At 38.0% G+C, this 20100-nt stretch overlaps 1 protein-coding gene across 10 annotated transcripts in view; it reads left to right on the forward strand.

The window, feature by feature from the left end:
* The window catches only part of SVIL (supervillin), a 233420-nt gene that overhangs the window by 156763 nt on the left and 56557 nt on the right, over nucleotides 1-20100 (forward strand). For 4 of the 10 annotated variants that reach the window (XM_043509526.1, XM_043509523.1, XM_043509525.1 and 1 more), the window contains 7 exons: nucleotides 339-396; nucleotides 527-678; nucleotides 1283-1961; nucleotides 11345-11379; nucleotides 15616-15677; nucleotides 16127-16266; nucleotides 18219-18471. In XM_043509526.1, coding sequence (XP_043365461.1) covers nucleotides 389-396; nucleotides 527-678; nucleotides 1283-1961; nucleotides 11345-11379; nucleotides 15616-15677; nucleotides 16127-16266; nucleotides 18219-18471 — 1329 coding nt within the window. In that variant the 5' untranslated portion in view covers nucleotides 339-388. Of the gene's footprint in view, nucleotides 1-338; nucleotides 397-526; nucleotides 679-1282; nucleotides 1962-7094; nucleotides 7179-9284; nucleotides 10206-10541; nucleotides 10713-11344; nucleotides 11380-15615; nucleotides 15678-16126; nucleotides 16267-16963; nucleotides 17060-18218; nucleotides 18472-20100 lie in introns of all 10 variants that reach the window. The other 6 variants (XM_043509520.1, XM_043509521.1, XM_043509527.1 and 3 more) reach the window with 5 other exon arrangements.

Consider the following 20100-nt stretch of genomic DNA (forward strand, 5'->3'; position numbering starts at 1 on the left):
ATGTGTTAACATGTTTTAAAACACTAGTGTAGACAGGGTAAATTTGTATTTTAACATGTTCTTAAAATACCATGTTTTAACCTAGTCTAGATAAATCTTTAGAGGACTCCCTGGTATTTACTACAGTATGTGCAAAATGTGTTTTAAGGAGGCTAGTAAATGAGGAACCCAAATAGGAAATGTTTACCTACAAGTGACTGGTTAAGTGAAAACCTACTTTTCTAGACCATTCCTTGCTCTGATGCTTAAAATAGAAGCTTATAGAGATCCTGCTGTGATGCCTGAGAATTCCTAATTTATAGAAGGTATATCGCATCATCTTTTCTTTTTCTTTTTAGTTTCAGAATTAAGAAAACTCTTTGAACCAAGCAAGCAAAATATTTTGGAAATGAAAAGGTAAAATAGCCTTTTGTCTAACTGCTGTAAAATACAAATAATTTAGTAATAGAATTATTTTGTGACCTCCTCTGGAAACTGTCTCCAAATCCTTAGATAATATTTACACATTTTCTTCCATCTTTTGCAGGAAAGAGAGGATCGCCAGACGTTTAGAAGGAATTGAAAATGATACACAGCCCATTCTCCTACAAAATTGTCCTGGATTAGTTACGCACCGTTTACTAGAAGAAGATACACCAAGATATATGCGTGCAACAGACCCATATAGTCCCCACTTTGGTAAGAAATATGTTTACATATATATATCTCAAACTGATATTGCTGAAGTACTTCATGCTTGGTATGTTATCGAACTTGCAGTAGCAGATACACAGTTCTCACACTTAATGGTTTGCTTTCAGAGAGAACGCTGTCACATACTTTTAAATTGCTTTTCAGTTTTCTATCTAGCTTTGATTTATTTTTGTACAGAATTTCTGTTCTCCCACCATTTGAGAAAGAGACATTGGTTGCATTTTTAAAATCTGTGAGTTATAAGAATCCTAACTTCCTTTTGAAGGTGAAATACATACTCAATATTCGGGAGCATTTACTTCACGTTCCTCATTCGTTGTATGTGTTTTGGAGATGTCAGTGCAAGAAGTAGACTGTTATTTTGAAGTAGTTCATGGGAGTAGCCATAAACAGTTTTGCTAGTTAATTTTGAATCGCAAAAACCTATATTAACTAAAAAGAGTAAGTCACACTATATATGTTTGAAGCCTGCTTACTGAATGGCAAGTGTGATACTCCAAAGAGACTTGAATAATATTTTTAATAAAGTGTGAATTCAGGACAAGTCACTAAATCCCTCTTAATTCTTCTACTTACATACTTTTTGTAGGAAGATCAAATGAAGAGGAGGAAATTTCAGATTCTTCTATAGAAAAACAACCTAGGTCATCCAGGTATCGAGCAGAACCTACAGGAGCACATTCAGAGCCTACATATAGCACAGGAGCCATGGATACCCAGGGACTTGAGACGAAAGCAGAAAGAATAGCTAGGTACAAGGCAGAGAGGAGACGCCAGCTAGCAGAAAAATATGGATTGCCTTTAGAATCTGAGGGAGATTCTGAATATTTATCCAGGTATACCAGGGCAAGAAAAGATCCTGACACTGGTGAAAAAAAAGAAGTAAAAAGCAACAAGCAGGAGGATGAAAGCAAGGATTATAGTTCCCTGTACTCCTCCAGGTCTGAGAATAAGGAGTCATGGAGTGGTGCTTCTGAATCAAAGGAATACTCCTTCCATGAAAAAGACAGCATTCCAGATAGAGAGGAGCTTTCAAACTTGGAGAATAAAAGAGCACAGGATGTTTGTGCTCCTGGACAGGCTCAGAACTTGTCATCAGAAGTGGATGGTTCTGCATCCTTTTCATATTCTGAGCAAGAATCCTCCTTTAAGGAAGTGCCAGTGTCACCAAAGCAAACTTGCAGGGTATCCCTTTCCTCACCAAAGCAGCCAGTTTCACCAAGTCATTCACACAATGACCAGCTCTTGTACAGTGACACTAGACAAGGGTAAGCATGCTTTTACTATACTGGTATCCTTTGATCTTTATAAAAATCTCTCTACAATACAGACAAGACTTAAAGATGATGTACCTGAATAAACAAATTCTCTGCTGGTGCTAATGTCTTGTGTGCCTTGAGCTGAAGATACTCATTGTCATACCTTGTAAAACTGGGTTACTATGCTTACATGCAATAAGGTTTTACAAGTCCATGTGAGTGTTTGCTGAGTGCTGATTAGATTTAAGATACTGTAACAAGAAGATCCTTTTATGAAAAAACATCCTTTTTTAAGAGATTTATGGAAAAATTAAGAATGGGGATGGTTACAGTACTACATTTGTTGCATTCTGAAAGAGTTCATTTATTGTTTGATCTAGAAAATACCTTCAATTTAAATGTATTTACTTCATATTCAGTATCTTTTTTTTTTTTAGTAAAAGTAAATTTTCTATATTATTTTCTCTCTATGGAGTGTTTTGCCAATATTAAATAGAAGTAGCCTGTTTCCGTAACCTGCAAATGAAAGTCTTAAACTAAAATATATGTTGGGTAGGTTGAAAAGAATTTTCTGACCGTTGTAAAAAAAATTAGGGCCATGGGATTTAGGCAAATTATGATTCTGTTGGTAGTCCCATACATCATATAAATATTCTTTTATGAGATCCTGCATATATTGAGTTCCAGAACACTTGAAATGTTCCACTCTGTCTTCCCCACATAAGTTTTCACATACTCTTATGATTCGAGAAATCTGATATTTGGTGGATAGGAGATTCAAATTAATTTCCCAGTCTTCATTTGAGAGCTGCAGCATAAGGTTGCTGATGTTACTTTGAAGTCTGAGAGCCTCGAATGCTTTATTGTAGCAAATGAAAACAAAGTCTCACTAGTAATTCTCTAAATACTTCATCTTTGAACAACTTCTTCCCCTAAAAATAAGCATCTTTAGTAGTTTGGCTCCCTGAAGTTTAATGTAAGCGAATGTATTGCAGGCTGTAAAGAAACAAGATGAAATGGAGACATCCTGTAACAGTAGTTTGACAGTGTACCATCTAAAAAATGGACAGTAAGCTGTTGTCAGTAAGATTTAGCTGTGCTAGGTAATCTTGACTACTTCAGAATAATTTACATGAACTAATACAAGTGGAATGATTCGTGAGGTTTATGTAAATTTAACCAGCAATGGGAAAAGATTATTAAAATCAAGTTACTTTGATTTAGTATATCGTATCTTCTTAATGAAGTTATTAAATTCAAATGAGAGAAGTAAAACTCCTCAGTCTTTAAATTATTCCTAAATTCCTCATTTCATGGTATTTATGTACCTTTCAAGTAGTGTAAGGAAAGTCTCCCCTATCTGCTCCCAGTCAAAGGCTGTAGTATGAATGTCTCTTTTGGGTTTCCCTTTTCCTGCCAGTAGATGGATGCAGCCAGCTAGCCATTATCCATATTCACTAAACTTGTGAAATTTTGCTTATTTCCTCTTTCTGTTTCACATAGGACAGGACTGATGATAGTACAGGCAGTCCTTAACTTTACGACATTCGACTTACAACGAACGGCACTTACGATGTTTCTGAATTGACACCCTGATTCGATTTATGAAAATTGGTTTCAACTTTATGATTCTCGGTCCCACAATGGAGTATACTGTGGTTCCGAGGTGCAACGTTTCAACTTCCGAAGCAATTTTCAGGAACCAATTGTGTCGTAAGTCTGAAGACTGCCTGTACTTCTAATATTTTAGAGCCTTGAAAATTCAATTTTTAAGATAGCTTCCTGCATGCATCTGCATACAGCTGTCTTTGGACATTCCACTTAAGCAAATGTCTGAGAGGAAAAGTGTTCATCTAAGGGAGCTATCAGGAGAAAGTTGAGAAGACCGAGACTGTGTTGTTATATATGCAAATAACTGCACTGCAGGCTTTTGACCGGCTATTCCATTCTACTGAGATGTTTCAGGGAGCCTAGTCCAACAGAAGGTCTCAGCCGAGCACTGCACACTTCTATCTCGAGTTTTATTCAGTTAATCTAAAGATAAATCACTCCTGACTAATCCTATTACTAATAGGAACAATTAAAGTGTGAGCCCCCAGGACTCTTCTTTCTCTGGTTTATAAATCCCTGAAGCTAAAGGAGTGGACCAAATTCTAGCCTTAAAAAAGGCACAGAGATTAGACTGTCACTCTTCAAAGCCAAGAACCTGTCCACTTCAATTTGAGGTTCTTGTTCTCCCCGATAATAAACTAACCCTAGTGCATACAGCCATGAGGAGACACTTTTAGAATAACCCTCTTCCATGTTTTTTACTACTTTCCAGCTCCAGAACATGTTGTTTCAGCTTTCCCACCATCCTACAGACCAGACTATGTTCCTGGTAAAACAGCGTAAAGATCTGTTTGAGAGTAGAAAACTGCCCCTAAAAAGTAAATTATTTGTATTTACCTGAGGCTGTCTTATCTAGTCATTGTTTTGTTTTCTGTGGGTTTCCCCCCTACTCTGGTCTGACTTAATCCTTTGAGTTTAAATAGACAGAAATACAAAATTGAACAGGAACGCTAAGGCTATGTCTACACTACAGCCTATGTCTGCAAAACTTATGTCGCTCGAGGGTGTGAGTATTCCACCCCCTGAACTACATAAGTTACGCCGACATAAGCGCAGATATGCCCAGAGATATACTGGTGGGAAAGCTTCTTCCGCCGACATAGCTTCTGCTGCTCGCGGAGGTGGGTTTTTTTTATCCCAACGGGAAAGTTCTTTCCCGTCAGCATAGGGCATCTTTACCACATACGCTGCAGCACAGGGGTACAGGAACAATTTGTATAGTGGGGGTACTGAGAGCCATTGAACCAAGCTCTAAACCCTGTATATGATGGAAACCATTTCAAGCCAGGGGGGCGGTTGCACTCCCAACACCCCTAGTTCCAGCACCTATATTGCAGCAGTGCAATGGTACTGTTACACATGTGCCACTGCAGCGCTGTATTCATAGGTGTGGCCTAACGCACACAATATCCAGAAAACTAATGTGAATGTCTTCCAGTTCATCATAATAGGCTTTAAAGAATTCAGAACTATTTTTAAGAAATACTTATAGTTGTTTCAGGAGGGTAAATAAGCTGTTGTCTCATGCAGTCTGTTCTACTAATGTTGCAATGTTGTATTCTCCATCAAGTTTGAATATGCATGGTATGACTAAAAATCAGTTTGCCTGGTGTAGAGCTTTGAAAATCAGAGTTTAAAATTTCAGTGTTAGACTTCTTTTAATTTTTGTGTTCAGCTGACTTAAAATTTAAAAACAAATACAGCTTGCCTAGAATAAATATGAACATTTTGTGACTTCCTGTGTTAAGAAGATTTGATTATTAATTCTATTTCCATCATTGAACTGGCAAAGCCCCCACAAAGATATTCTTTGATATTGGCTGCATTTAAAAAAAATAACGTGTCAGATTAACTCCATATTTTTAACATGGTTTACCTACTTTGACTGCTCTTTTCTAAAGACAAGAGATTGAATACAAATGCTCCTTGCTCATGCCCATTGTGATAAATGCCAGAATATATACTAACAAGCTAAGAGGAAGTTTCGTTATTTCAAAGCAACCAAATCTCTGCTGGGTCAACGCCCCATGGAGTGCTTTGAAAGGCTTTTCCACCCTTTGTGTGCAACTCTCTTTGGTGATCTTAGTAAGATGAAAAACAAAAATTGTTTTAACAGTAAGGGATAGATTTTAAATGAGAGATGTGGAGAAAGTCGTAATGATTGAGGTTTCAGACTGAACATTAGAAATAGGCAGATTTATTTGCAGTACCTATATATATAATATATATATATATATATATATATATATATATATGAATGATTTCCCTGGGATCTTTTTATCTGACCCTTACAGGAAGGCAGAATAACAGAGTTTTTAATGAGTTTAAGGCTTACTCTGAATTCTTTTCAGTTTGATAAAGATCCTTTTGCCAAATTCAGCTGTTAAAGCAGTGTGTAAATCCAGAGTGACTCTACTAAATCATAAAGAGCTACTCCAGATTTACACCAGTGTAACTGAGCAGAATTTGGTCCATTATACCTTTACATTGCATTTTGTACATAAACTTCATCATTGTCTAAAAAGGTATATGATCTTCTATGGAGGTTAGACTCTTTGTGGATATTATAGATATTGAATGCATCTGTGAAAGAGTACAATGGTATATCAGTTGTTTCAAGAAGGGCTTTTGTAGCCTTCAGTGCTTTCAAATTTCAGTAGGCGCTCATATATTGTTTCCATTTTGGAGTCTGATGCAAAAAGTATTAGGCCAAGAATGTGTTTCTTTGCTCATTTAGAGTATTTTAACTCTTCCCACTTTATCCTAAAAGACCGCATACTCCCCACTCAGTGGGGTGGGAGTTATTGGATCTGAACTCCTGAAACCTGGCATATTGCTCTCAGAGGAGGGGGTTTTCTGATGTTCACTGTCCTTATGCAAGAATTTCATGTAAGCTATGGTAATACATTCTCCTTGCTTCATTAAATTTGTGTTTATTTGGGGATAAAGATCTTTTGGTAGACTTTAGTTCTTTAGATTGCAAATAGAAGGAATAGTCCAACAATAATCCTATGTGCAATAGAGTGCTTCTGTCCATGTAACTTTATATAAAATGTCAAACCAGGAAGTAACATAAAATTACTTTCTATGTAGCTTCCTAATGATGATGATTTAGATGTGGCTGTCCAGGTTCTGAACAATTTGGGCATGGTTAGTTAAATGTATTTGCAAAATGTTTAGGCTTCTGTGTGTCTTCAGAGGGGATGGATCACTTGACCATTACCTATTTGGTTCATTCCCTCTGAAACACCTGGCATTAGCCACTGTCAGAAGACAGGAGACTGGGCTAGCTGGTCTGACAAGCATGGCTGTTCTTGCGTTCTTATGTATTCTTTTGTATGTGAAGGTGGTTATTGGATAAATTATCATGCAAATTTGTTAAAGTTAGAAGTGTGCAGTGTCAGTACTTCATAAACCAAGACCTTATAATTGAGAAATTTGAAAACAGTTTTAAGATTAAGGCGGGGAGGGAATGAGTGTGCATGTATTGACGTCTTACCAGAAAGTTATCTGAAATTCTGTTTTCTATAGTAGTACAGGGAAAGCAAAACCTGAATGGTTTCTTCAGAAAGATTCAGAAGGGGACACACCTTCACTTATCAGCTGGCCCTCCAGGTATCCTAGAATGTAGCTGTGTGGCTAATTATACATATTGTTACTGACTTCCCTCTCTTTCTCCTTTGCCCTTCCCTCATTTAACATTTGTCTTTTATATTCTTTAACAGCAGTGAATCAGAAAATACTATTTCTGTTCAATAAACTGCTGCGGAAACTTGTTTCTCGAGATCTGCTTTTTGTCACTTATAACTAATTGATGTTTTCATGAAGAACTAGACATGCCCCTAATGTTTTCTTCACAGCTATTATGATATTGGTCTTTGGCTAACTTCTTATCTTATCTCCAGCCTGTTCTTAGCCATTTTCCTCCCCCCACTAGCACTCTGCAAGCCAATAGATTTTTGTATTACAAAATGCTTTATGCTCTGAACGCAGGATGTGACTAAAATACAGCTTTATTGTTTTATTTTTTAAGAATAGAGTGGGGGAGGAGGAGTAAAAATTAAGTTACTGGAAAGACAAAACAACCAAATTCAGAACTACAAATAGCTGCTACTCTCCAGTTTAACAGAACATCAAAAGAGTTCACAACTGGAAAAATGCTTTCTGGGGAGGACTCTTCATTGCATTTCAGACTGTTGGTTAAACTAATTATCTGACTCTGAAAACCTCACCAGTGACTATTCTGGGTAATTGGTGAGTGCATAATACCCTAAAAAAGCATTTTTTTTAAGCTTTGAGAATGAGCGCTCTGATTTGTGTTTTGAAGTAAGTCATTGTGAGGTGCTTCGTTTTTAAAATGGACCAATCCTCATAAGAGAGAGAAAATATTAAGCTGACAGAAAGAGTGATATTTCAAGTAGTTGGAGGTATAATGGATTATACTAGCGCTCAAAAGCATTAGTTTATTTTTTTAAAAATCTTGTTTTTATGTAAAATAAATTCTGCAAGTAGGAAAAGTCTGTTGGTAGCAAGCCTAGAATTGCCCTTACTTGAGGGTTGGCATATCTGTTAATTTTCACTAAATAGTTAGCGTGGTACTGTACATGAGCTTTTCCCAACCTTAGGGCAAAAAACTACCTTACTGATTACTAGTTGCATGCTGGGTGTGGGGAAATAGCTTTTGATTTTAATTTTTTATGACATTTTAAAATGTTATTCAGCTGCCTCACTGACTTGCACTTTTTGTGGCTCTAAAAATTATGCTAGAGATGTGTTACAATTATGTGGTTACGTGTAGGACAAATGCTGCCCTCAGGTGCTTATTATGCTTAGCTCCTGTTGATGTCAGTGGGAGCCAGCAGCTGGCATCCAGAGGCAGAATATGGCTTGTATTTGTGCATGTACATCGTAAAGATTGAACAGAATTTCTAGAAAATAAACCAAAGTGGGATAAGCTTTAGTATATTCTCAGAAATTTAGCATATTGGGATGTGGTAAAACTTTTCTTAAATGTTGATACAATGTAAATTTTTGTGCAAACCCACAAAGAGTGACAACCATACTGCGCTTCCATTTTCTACTGATATGTTTTTCATTTTTAGAGCGGCTCCTTAACATTATTTGGTTTCATTTATCAAGATAGATAAAGTTGTGTGCCACATTTGAAATGCTCCCATTTCTGAGGTTCACATGGAGATTTTGACTTGTCTATGCAACATATTCTGCAACTTTTTTTTTTTTTTTTTTGAAGGATATGGGGAGATACCAAGATGTTTGACTAATTTGTTTCAAAGTGAGCAAGGATCAGTATGTTGACAGCTTAACAGCACATATAGCAAAAGGAGGTCAGAATTTCACACTAAAGACACCCTTCCAAAAACTATATTTTTTAGAAAGCAACTCTTAATTCTCAATTTTGAACAATATGAAAATGTGTTACGTTCAACAAAGGAGTGGAATTGAGATTAATAGGAACCTGCTCTAAATTTGATTCCTTGCTCAGTTATCTTTCTGAAAGGTCACATGTGTACTAGGTGCCTGTAAATACTTTAAAATGTCCTTAAGGCTGGTTGTTTCAAAGTATATCCTTAAAATACTTAGATGCTTATCTTTTTATTTTGTTTACTATATGATGTTGCTCTCTGTTCCCACAACTGATATATGTTTTCCCCAAAACTAGTTATTGCTGGTCACAGCTTTAATCCTTTTTCTTTCTTAAAGAGTAAAAGTTAGAGAGAAACTGGTGAAAGAGGAAAGTGCTCATGGAAGCCCTGAACTTGTCACAGACCCTGTATCTCAGAAAAAATCTCATCCAGTGCCAGTTGATTACATGCCTCTTCAGTCAGAAACTTCTTCCTTTCATAGGGTTGCTAACCAGACACTCAGTTCAGTCCGCCAACCGATACATGGATATATTCAGCCTGCTGGTGTTGCTCAAACTGCCAAACTGATGGCAACAGAAGACCCAGAAAATATCTCAATTAGTAGCCTCTTATTACCAGACAATGCCAGAGTCATGACAAAATCCCCACCAGCTACTGCATTGGAAAAGGGAAAATGTAACATACTTCAGAATTATGGCTCAAAGCCTGACGAATGTCCTTTGGGGACAGAACAGTTTTTGAAAAACAGAAAACCAATTTTGCCATCTGAGGTTCTCAGGCAAGGGAAGAGCAATGAAGACTATTTTAGAGCAAGTGAATTTGACAAGGCTACTGTTCCCTCATCTCTTATAAGCAAGCTAAAGGCTAACCCATCAGAGCTTCAGAAAGAGCTAGAGTGCACTAAGCACCTGGTGCCTGAACCCCATTTTAAGACTCATGAGAACACTGAAAGGAGTGAGACCGTTATGTACATACAAAGTGGATCCATATCACGTTCTGCTAAGGCGAAAGGTCAAGCTCAGGAGATGTCTACAATGAAGCATAAACTCCTGACTCGCTCAATGTCTGATTATACTGGTTCTCCTAAGCCAGAGGCTTTAAACAGTAAGGAAACTGTTACGAAAAAGGAGATGGTGTTCCAGAGTGCTGAAGCAAATGTGCCCAATGGTGAGATTGGCATGGTTGACACAAAAGTCTCTGTTGCTCAACTCCGTAATGCCTTTCTGGAAACTATCAATGCCCACAAGAAAACTGAACTGTAGGTGACGTTTCAGAAATATTTTCGTGTGACACTTGCACGCCCTTGGCAAAATGACAAACTCAACATCAGTAGTGTTCTGCATTAAACCACACAGCTTAGCTCTCACCAGTGTGTATTGGAGGCTGAGTCAGCCTCAATCTGCTCTTATGCTTCTGCTTGCTACTGCAAGTTATGATGTTGGGTAGCTGGAATGTTTGCTATACTTCTGTGCATGTTACTGTAGGAGCATGCAGAGTGATCTTTAGTGGATTGTTTTGATGGGATGCCTATATCTGTGCTTTACTTTTCTCTTCTATTCTCTTTTCTTTGCACTTTCTATCATACAATTAAAAGTGAATCTCGATTTGAGATGTCAACATCAGGTACTGATTTGTCTGCCAATACTGAACCTGAAAGAGTGTCACGAAGGCCAAGGCGCTATTTTTCTCCTGGTGAAAGTAGGAAAACTTCTGAGAGATTTAGAACTCAACCAATCACTTCAGCAGAACGAAAGGAAACAGATAGGTAGGCATGTGCGAGACTGTATGTAGTGTTCTGGTCCAGGTAAATACGAATGAGTTTAAGAAGAGAATTTTCTCACAGTAATGTTAGCAAAACCATTGTACAAAGGGTTTTGTTTCACCATAAAAGTAAAAATAGTCCAGTCTTCATTTTAAGATAAGAATGTAGTTTTTCTGACACCTGACAGTTTCATTTCTTTAAAAAATAGGATTTGCTTTAGGTATCTAGTTATAGGAATAGGTAATGAATTGTTGTAAAACACTGAAGTGCAGCTATGTGATTGGTTCTCAGTAATAATAGGTGTGTGTGTGTAAGTAAAGTCTTTAAAAAAAACAAAAAAAACCAAAAAAACAAAACTCAACATTGGGTTAGAGGAACTGGCAGAAAATCTTAAACTATGATCTTCTTTGAGTTGTACTTGAAAAAATTTTCTTTACTAGATTTAAGTTTGGCTGGAATTGCTCACTTTTCTGCTTCGTTAGAGGTCATCCTAAATGAAAATTATTGAAACTTTGAAAGCATCCATGATTTTCCTCATTCGTAAGACATCTGACAATTTGAGTGGAAGATTTGTGTTTCTAGGTTTTCTATCCAACTGACTTTTTTTTTCTTTATTTGCTGATATTTTTTACTAGGTCCACTCTGAGTCCAGAAATGCCAGCTGCTGAGGGTAAGTCTGTCTCTTCATCCCCATTTCCTCTTGGGTAATTGTGGACTTAGTTTTCTTGAAAAAGGAATTATATCAATATAAATATGAATCACTAAAATATGCTACTGTTCCTTGAGCAGTATCTAGAAGGGTTGTTTAGCCATTCAGTGTTAAGCCCAAAAAGTTGCTTCTGCAACTTCCTAATGAACATTCTATTACAAAAAAGGAATTAAGCCAAATTACTTTTTTCTTTATGTAATCAGTTGTATCTGACCAAAAGTACAGGAATGAAAACCTATTACTTCAAACCAGTGGTCTGGCACCCTGCTTAGAAAAGCTGTACTGCTCATGGAAACACTTGTACTGGTCTAACAAAATGTTCTAGCCAAGCAAATTGCAAGATATTGGATCTTAAAGCTGCATAATTTTGAATACCATTTTGCTAATCACTTTGCCCCATACACATACTTCAGTTCTGACTGACACAAATTAAGAAGCTAGTTTCATGGCTAATCTCATGAATGGCTAAATGTAAGTTTGGTGTTGTGATAAAAATATTATAAAATATTCCCACTTTGAGTCCTGTTTGTCCCTTAGTTTCCCCTATATGCTGTCTTGTTCATAGGCGCCGACTGTGTGGGTGCTCCAGGGCTGGAGCACCCATGGGGAAAAAAATGGGGGTGCTGAGCACCCACTGGCAGCCCCCCTATCAGCTCCTCCCAACTCCTCCCCCAGTGTCTACTGCCTGCCAGTGGGCCCCGCGGATCAGTGCCTCCTCTTCCCTCCCCATGCCTCCTGCCCGCCGCAATCAGCTGTTTCTCAGTGTACAGGAGGCTGGGGGGGGGAGAAGGGAGGACATGGCGTGCTCGAGGGAGGGGTCAGGAAGAGGTGGGATAGAGATGGGGTCTCTGGGGAAGGGTTGGAGTAGGGAGCAGATCTTGGGGCAGAGCCAGGGGTTGAGTACCCTTTGGCACTTTGGAAAGTCAGCATCTGTGTGGGTCGAACATATCTGTTTGCTCTTGGGAGAAGCTAAGACACAGGGGTTAATAGCATCTAACTGTCTGGGCCCTAGGCCCCATATCAGTGGAGCAGACAATGGGAAATCCAATTGCCTGGACATTGACACTTAGCAACCAACAACCCAGAGGGATATGGACTTCCACCTTTCCTTAAGGAGACTGAACAGCATTTCCCCATCTTGAGAACAAAGGACTAGAGAGGTTTGAGGTGGGGAATAAGATTTGACTGCTGGAAGGAGTTGGGGAACATGATCAGATGGAGGGAGACAGACGGAGCTTGAACCAAGTGGTTCACTACAGCTTGGATGGGCTTTGGGCTAACCAGAATGGACTATGCTTTAACCTTAATTTCTCTCTGCTACCTCAAGGGCTTCCTATGCTGTGTTCCAGTTAACAAATAAATCCTACTCTTTTGACCACACAGTGCAGGTCTCACTGCAAATGTTTGGCAAGGTGCATTAATCCATGAAGATTGTACAGGTCTCCATCAGGGATCCGTCTCAGTTGGACCCACTGAACGGAGCTCACGAGGTGAAGCAAGAGTGCTGAAGGCCCAGAGGTCCAGTCTAAGGAGATGATGAAGCCATGTGGCTTACCCTGGAGGAAAAGTGAGATCCCTAGAGCACACCGAAGGGGTTCCTCCTAAAGACTGTTCCAAAGTTGGGGCCATAGCATCGATCCTGTGGATCCATGACAGATGTCTTATACTATTTGAAAGCTGATATTCCCTGTAGCTTTCAAGATGTGTATAGCACTGATTTTCAGAGCTGGAGGTGCACAATGGTATCTGCTAAGCATACCAGCTGAAACTTTTTGAAGCAAGAAGCAAGATAGTAATCAGAATGTCTTAGTCTTAAGGTCTGATTTGGAATGGTTATACAGTGGTATTGGTATAAAGTAAGGCTGTCAAGCAATTAAAAAAATTAATCGCGATTACGCGCTCGATTAAAAAGATTAATAGAATACCATTTATTTAAATATTTTTTGATGTTTTCTACATTTTCAAATATATTGCTTTCAACTACAACACAGAATATAAAGTGTATAGTGCTCACTTTATATTTTTAATTACAAATATTTGCACTGTAAAAAAACAAAACATTTTTATTTTTCTAGTCACCGAATACAAGTACTGTAGTGCAATCTCTTGAAAGTTCAATTTACAAATGTAGAATTATGTACAAAAAAACCCCTGCATTCAAAAATAAAACAACGTAAAACTTTAGAGCCTACACATCCACTCAGTCCTACATCAGCCAATCACTCAGACAAATAAGTTTGTTTACAATTTGCAGGAGATGACACTGCCTGCTTGTTTATAATGTCACCTGAAAGTGAGAACAGGCGTTCCCATTGCACTGTTGTAGCCGGTGTTGCAAGATATTTACATGCCAGATGCGCTAAAGAGTCATACATTCCTTCCTGCTTCACTATTCCAGAGAATGTGTAAATGCTGATGATGGGTTCTGCTTGATAATGAAGCAGTGCGGACCAACGCATGTTCACTTTCATCATATGTGTCGGATGCCATCAGCAGAAGGTTGATTTTCATTTTTGGTGGTTCGGGTTCTGTAGTTTCCACGTTGGAGTGTTGCTCTTTTAAGATTTCTGAAAGCTCCACACTTCATCCCTCTCAGATTTTGAAAGGCACTTCAGATTCTTACCTTGGGTCGAGTGCTGTAACTATTTTTAGAAATCTCACATTGGTATCTTCTTTGCCTTTTGTCAAATCTGCAGTGAAAGTGTTCTTAAAACGAATAACGTGCTGGGTCATTATCCGAGACTGGTTTCAGAGTAGCAGCCGTGTTAGTCTGTATTCGCAAAAAGAAAAGGAGTACTTGTGACACCTTAGAGACTAACAAATTTGAACAAGCTTATTTAATAACATCAGAATCACCAAGAGAATGACCAACAGTAAAATGTCAGGGCAAGTTAGTGTTCTCAAATAATGTTTGTTAGTCTCTAAGGTGCCACAAGTACTCCTTTTCTTATCCGAGACTGCTATAACATGAAATATATGGCAGAATATGAGTAAAACAAAACAGGAGACTTACAATTCTCCCCCAACTAGTTCAGTCACAAATTTAATTAACCCATTATTTTTTTTAATGAACATCATCAGCATGGAAGCATGTCCTCTGGAATGGTGGCAGAAGCATGAAGGGGCATACGAATGTTTAGCATATCTGGCACGTAAATACCTTGCAACGCTAACTACAAAAGTGTCATGTGAATGCCTGTTCTCACTTTCAGGTGACATTGTAAATAAGAAGCAGGCAGCAATATCTCCCATAAATGCAAACAAACTTGTTTGTCTTAGCGATTGGCTGAACAAGAAGTAGGACTGAGTGGACTTGTAAGCTCTAAAGTTTTACATTGTTTTTTTTGTTTGAGTGCAGTTATGTAACAAAAAAGTCTATATTTGTAAGTTATGCTTTCATGATAGAGATTGCACTACAGTACTTGTCTGAGGTGCATTGAAAAATATTTCTTTTATCGTTTTTACAATGCACTTATTTGTAATCAAAAATAATATAAAGTGAGCACTGTACACTTTGTATTCCATGTTGTAATAGAAATCAATATATTTGAAAAGTAGAAAAACATTCAAAATATTTAATAAATTTCAATTGGTATTCTATTGTTTAACAGTGTAATTAATCGCGATTAATTTTTTTGATTTAATCACGTGAGTTAATTGTGATGTGATTAATCGACTGCCCTAGTATAAAGCATTTGTTTCTAGGCCACCGTGAGGTGAGATATTGTGCCTTAAAATGGTTACTGGTCCTTCTGACTAGCAGTGTTCTCCTGGTGCATGACCAGGGCTTAATACAAAATCTAAACATGGGCCAGTATAATCTTTATTTTATTTTATATGCTTATTAGAATGACGTATCAAATTAATGCTAGTATGTAAAGCAACCGTCCAGAAGAAAAATCATTTTCCGTTCTTAAATCATGTTATAATATACTGCACCTAAGAATGATTCTGATTTTTAAAAGTCAATTTTACACTACTTCCTGCATATGCATGGTCACATTACTTTTGTTGAGCTAAGCAGACACTAACTTGCCCTGACATTTTACTGTTGGTCATTCTCTTGGGTGATTCTGATGCTATGAAATAAGCTTGTTCTTGAAGTTAAAAGGATTTCTGGACTTGGTCTCTGAAACACTTACATTTAGAGTATAACATTTCAAATTCCTACTATATCGTGTTGTTTGATTTCTGTAGATGAAGAAAAACTGGATGAACGAGCCAAGCTGAGTGTTGCTGCAAAGAGGCTGCTTTTCAGGGTAAATGTCATGTTTTCTCAACAGAAATATTTTTGCACAAGGGTAATGTCAAAAACCGTAATGCTATCTTATCATGTTTAATCTGTAGCTGCATTAGCATCGATATCCCAATACAGGTCACATAAATTTCCCCTGTTCTCCCCTATATGAGTGCTAGACATATTGTTTACATAGTTTTCAGGACACTATATGTCACCTGGAGATAGGTAGATATATACGTACGTACGTGTGTGTGTGTGTGTGTGTGTGTGTGTGTGTGTATATATATATATAGATAGATAGTTGTATTTTTATCTCATGGTACTGTTTGTCATAGTACATCTTACTGCCAATTCAGAGAAGTCCATCCAAAAAATTTGACACCTGGCATCAAGGAAAGCCAAACAAACATTTGCTCCACTAATTTCTCTTCCTCTGGGTTATTGATACTGACATGTATCTGATCCTAGGAAATGGAAAAATCATTTGAAGAAAAAAATATTCCTAAACCACGTTCAAGAAATTCAGCAATAGAGAGAAGATTGCGGCGTATGCAGGACAGGTCACGCACCCAACCAGTTACTACCGAAGAGGTGGTCATTGCGGCTACGTAAGTTCCACTATTGCATTAGCGTCGGCATTAGTTCAGAGATTAAATTTCATACATTTGGTGTTCACAGCTTGGTAGTCAGGAAAAAGGTTGGTAGGAACTTCCTTCAGCAACGTATGGGGAGTGGCTATGTAAAGATTGTTTTCGGGGGCAGGGGGCGCAGAGCAGCATAAACTGTAATCTGATGAAAGGCTGAGAAGTAATATATTTGAGGAGAGAAATTAATTACAGCATTGGTTTGTAAGCCAAGTGAAACAGATTTCTGCCTTGAGGAGGTCTGCCCAATATGTTATGGAACATATTTGTATTGGAGAAAATCTGCAAACTCAATAAATCTCACATGTATGTTTTGAAAACAAATTTTTTACTCTCTCTGTTCACGCATCCTGTAACCCCTCTGAAAAATGCAAGAGCAAGCCAGTTGTCAGAAGAGAATACATGCACATAGCTAATTACTAGAATTTGAAAACTGGTTTATCTTGTGAGAAACCAGCAAACTCTAGACAGAGAAACTATTTGTCTTAAGGTTTTAGTTCCTGGCATTATTTTGCAAAAGTTCACATCAGATAACTTGTAGTTGTTAAACATTACTGTTTGATTTTGTCTTTTCTGTTAACACTTCATACAGTGCTTTTCTTAATGCTTTTTTCTTCTCTCTCCTTGTGAATTTTCCCTCCCTTGGCAATTCTTTTTAAAGTGAACCTACCCCTGCTTCACGTACTGTGAATACCCACACTGTAGTGACAAGAATACCTAGTCCCACTGTAGTTAAGAGCACTGTACAACCTACCAGGTACTGGGGGGCGGGGAACCTGCATGTTACATGGAGCACAAGGATCCTGGATAGCAGATGCATCTTACAATCCTTGAATGCCTTATCAATGTGTCAAACAAGTCAATGACATTTATTTTAAGAATGTTTTAAAGATACATGTAACTTCATTTCATTTTCTGCATGGTAAAATGTTAAATCTTTTTGCTTGTTAAGCATTTGATTTAGGACCTTTCTAACCACAGTTATGTTCTAGAGCATACATGTTTCCTATATGGAAGACGTGAACTTGCATGCTGAAACCCTAGCAAAACTCCTTGCTTTTTAGTTTTTTTTTTTTTAAAGTGCATTGTGTCTCTAAAATGAAAATACCAAAGCTAGTGGTGGTTGATTTCACAAGTAGTACATCCCTATTTGTCTTTTTCAATATATATTTTTAGCTTGCAGAATTAAGGGAAGGATAAGAAATTGCACCCTCTATAGGTGTAAGCATAAATTCCCATTTGCTATAATTGCATTTAGTTCATAGAATGATTTTTTGTTGTTACCGATAAAAACAGCAAACTGTATTTACAGAATACATTATAGAAAAATAATCAAATATCAAAGCACTTTAGAACTTTGATCTGTAACTAAGTTTAAGTGAAATGAGGTATACAGAGATGAGTACAGTTATGCCTATATGAACAAACATAAACCTATATGCTGTCAATGTTGATCAAATTGCCATTAAAGTACTGCAATAGACTTCAAAATTACTATACATAATTCCACTCAAAATTACTAAAGCCGAATTCTAGAGATGTATACTAGCTCAAATTCTGAGTGTGCAGAAATTGAAGTACTTTCTAGTTCTATCAAGGTAACCTATAAGCTTCAGTTAAATAATTATACTTCTTGAAGTGAAAACTGCAGTTCTTGTGTTGCCTTTAAACAAGATGTTTTACCCCAGCCAAATAAATCTATAAAGAAATTAACTCTTAATTTTTTAAGTCTGCAGCTGTTTAATCAAAATGCGTGATGCCAGTGTTTACACACCGTGTAACCACTTAAGCTGCTGTTTTATATTGGCTGTTATGCTTTGTGTGCAGTTCTCTTGGCTTCATATCAAGTTAAAATATTAAACCATAAACTCCTACAAAGAGGTTTTTTAAATTAATTTTTAGTTCCACTGTTTCAGTTTACAGGCATCAGCACACCAAAAGACTTTAGCTAAAGAAGAAATCAGAGAAGCCAGAGAAGCAGTCGAGCAGGATCAGTCTGGAGAGCCAGACTCCTCCACCCTGAGCTTAGCAGAAAAGATGGCCTTATTTAATAAATTGGCTCAACCAGTATCGAAGACCATCTCTACACGGAGCAGAGGGGACATTAGACACAGGAGAATGAATGCTCGTTACCAGACACAGCCTGTCACGCTTGGAGAAGTTGAGCAGGTACTTCCAACTTTAACTTTTCACTGTAAAACAGGCTAAATTCAATTTCCATGTGAGCTTCCTTAATAGTTGTGAGCAGAGGTCAGCTGTGTACTGACAACAGAGGTTATGGCATGTACTTCTGCTTACAGGAAAAAGCTTGTCAGGAAGCAGGCTCCTGGCACAAGGGAACAACGTCCTGTAAACTCTTAATCTAGTTGTATTTTTTTAACTAGTAATTTAAGAACAGCAGCTCTTTCTGGTCTGAAAATTCATACATTGTTGTTCCTTTCATAGTGCGTACAAGAAAAGATGTTCTGTTAGACTAAACCGATCGTGTCAGAACAATTTTTCAGGTTGAAGTGAAGCAAATGCTGAAGCACAATGTGGCTAAAATATTTTGAGAGCTATTTGGAGCCCTTGTTTATGCTCATTTCTTTATTAATGTTTTCTACACTCCTTTGCAGCCAGTGTATGTTCCTCTTACTTGTCGGGATACTATTCTTGGTAGTTTCTGCATTTTTTCTGTATTTGGAGATATTGATAAGATCTTCAAAGGCAGAGTTTTCATCAACTCTGATCACCCCTGCAATGGCAAATTAAACTGTGTACTGGGGTGATTTGTGCAGTGGAGTTTGTCTGCTGTGCAATGGACATTTTCTGCTTTGGACCTTATCCTAGCCACTGAATTGCAGAGGAGCTCCCTTTGCTGCAGAGGTTTGAGTACAGAATGGCCACACTGCAGTCCTGGCTAGCATGAAAGGCAGCAGAAATGTCACCTGCTTAGTATTACCACATTGAGAATGAAATCACTTGAGTAGCTCAGACCTTATGGGTGCATTTCTAGGTATTTTACATCAATTTGAGTTTAAATAAGCTGCTTGTTCTTGATTCTTGGACAGCAGGAGTGTTAAGAAGTCTACACCCTTTCCTCAAAGATCACACCTCATTTTCTCACTTCACAAATGGCCATGTTCACTAATTTATCCACACTTTCCCTAAGAGCAAAAACTTGAGTGATTTTAAAACAGGATGTCAGACTCCCTGCTGCGATGCTTCAATTTCACTTCCATTCACCCTATATACCCAACCACGTGGACACAAAGCCCAACACCTTGGCTGACAGTGATGGTGTGGGAATCTGAGGCCTGGTCTACACTGGGGGGGATCAATCTAAGTTACGCAACTTCAGCTATATGAATAACGTAGCTGAAGTCAATGTACTTAGATCTACTTACCGTGGTGTCTTCACTGTGGTCAGTTGACGCTCCCCCATTAACACCATCTACGCCTCTCGCTCTGGTGGAGTCCTGGAGTCGACAGGAGAGCATCGGTGATCTATTTATTGCATCTAGACTATACGCGATAAATCGACCCCCGCTGGATCAATCGCTGCCCGTCGATCCAGCGGGTAATGTAGACCAGCCCTGAGGAATGGGAATGGGACTGGAGCATGTGGGAGAGAAGTCTGTGATGGCCGTGTATTATAATCTGCAAAACTTTTTGCTCGCTGAACTTGATCTTAAAACATGGAAACTCTTTAGGCACTGGGGCTGTGATCTTTATCCTGGCTAAGGAGGACTAACACATTTACCTGTAATGAACACACTATGGTGTAAATATCTTCTGAACAGATGAGCCAGTAGTGAG

Source organism: Dermochelys coriacea, chromosome 2, assembly GCF_009764565.3.
Source record: "Dermochelys coriacea isolate rDerCor1 chromosome 2, rDerCor1.pri.v4, whole genome shotgun sequence".
NCBI lineage: Eukaryota > Metazoa > Chordata > Testudines > Dermochelyidae > Dermochelys > Dermochelys coriacea.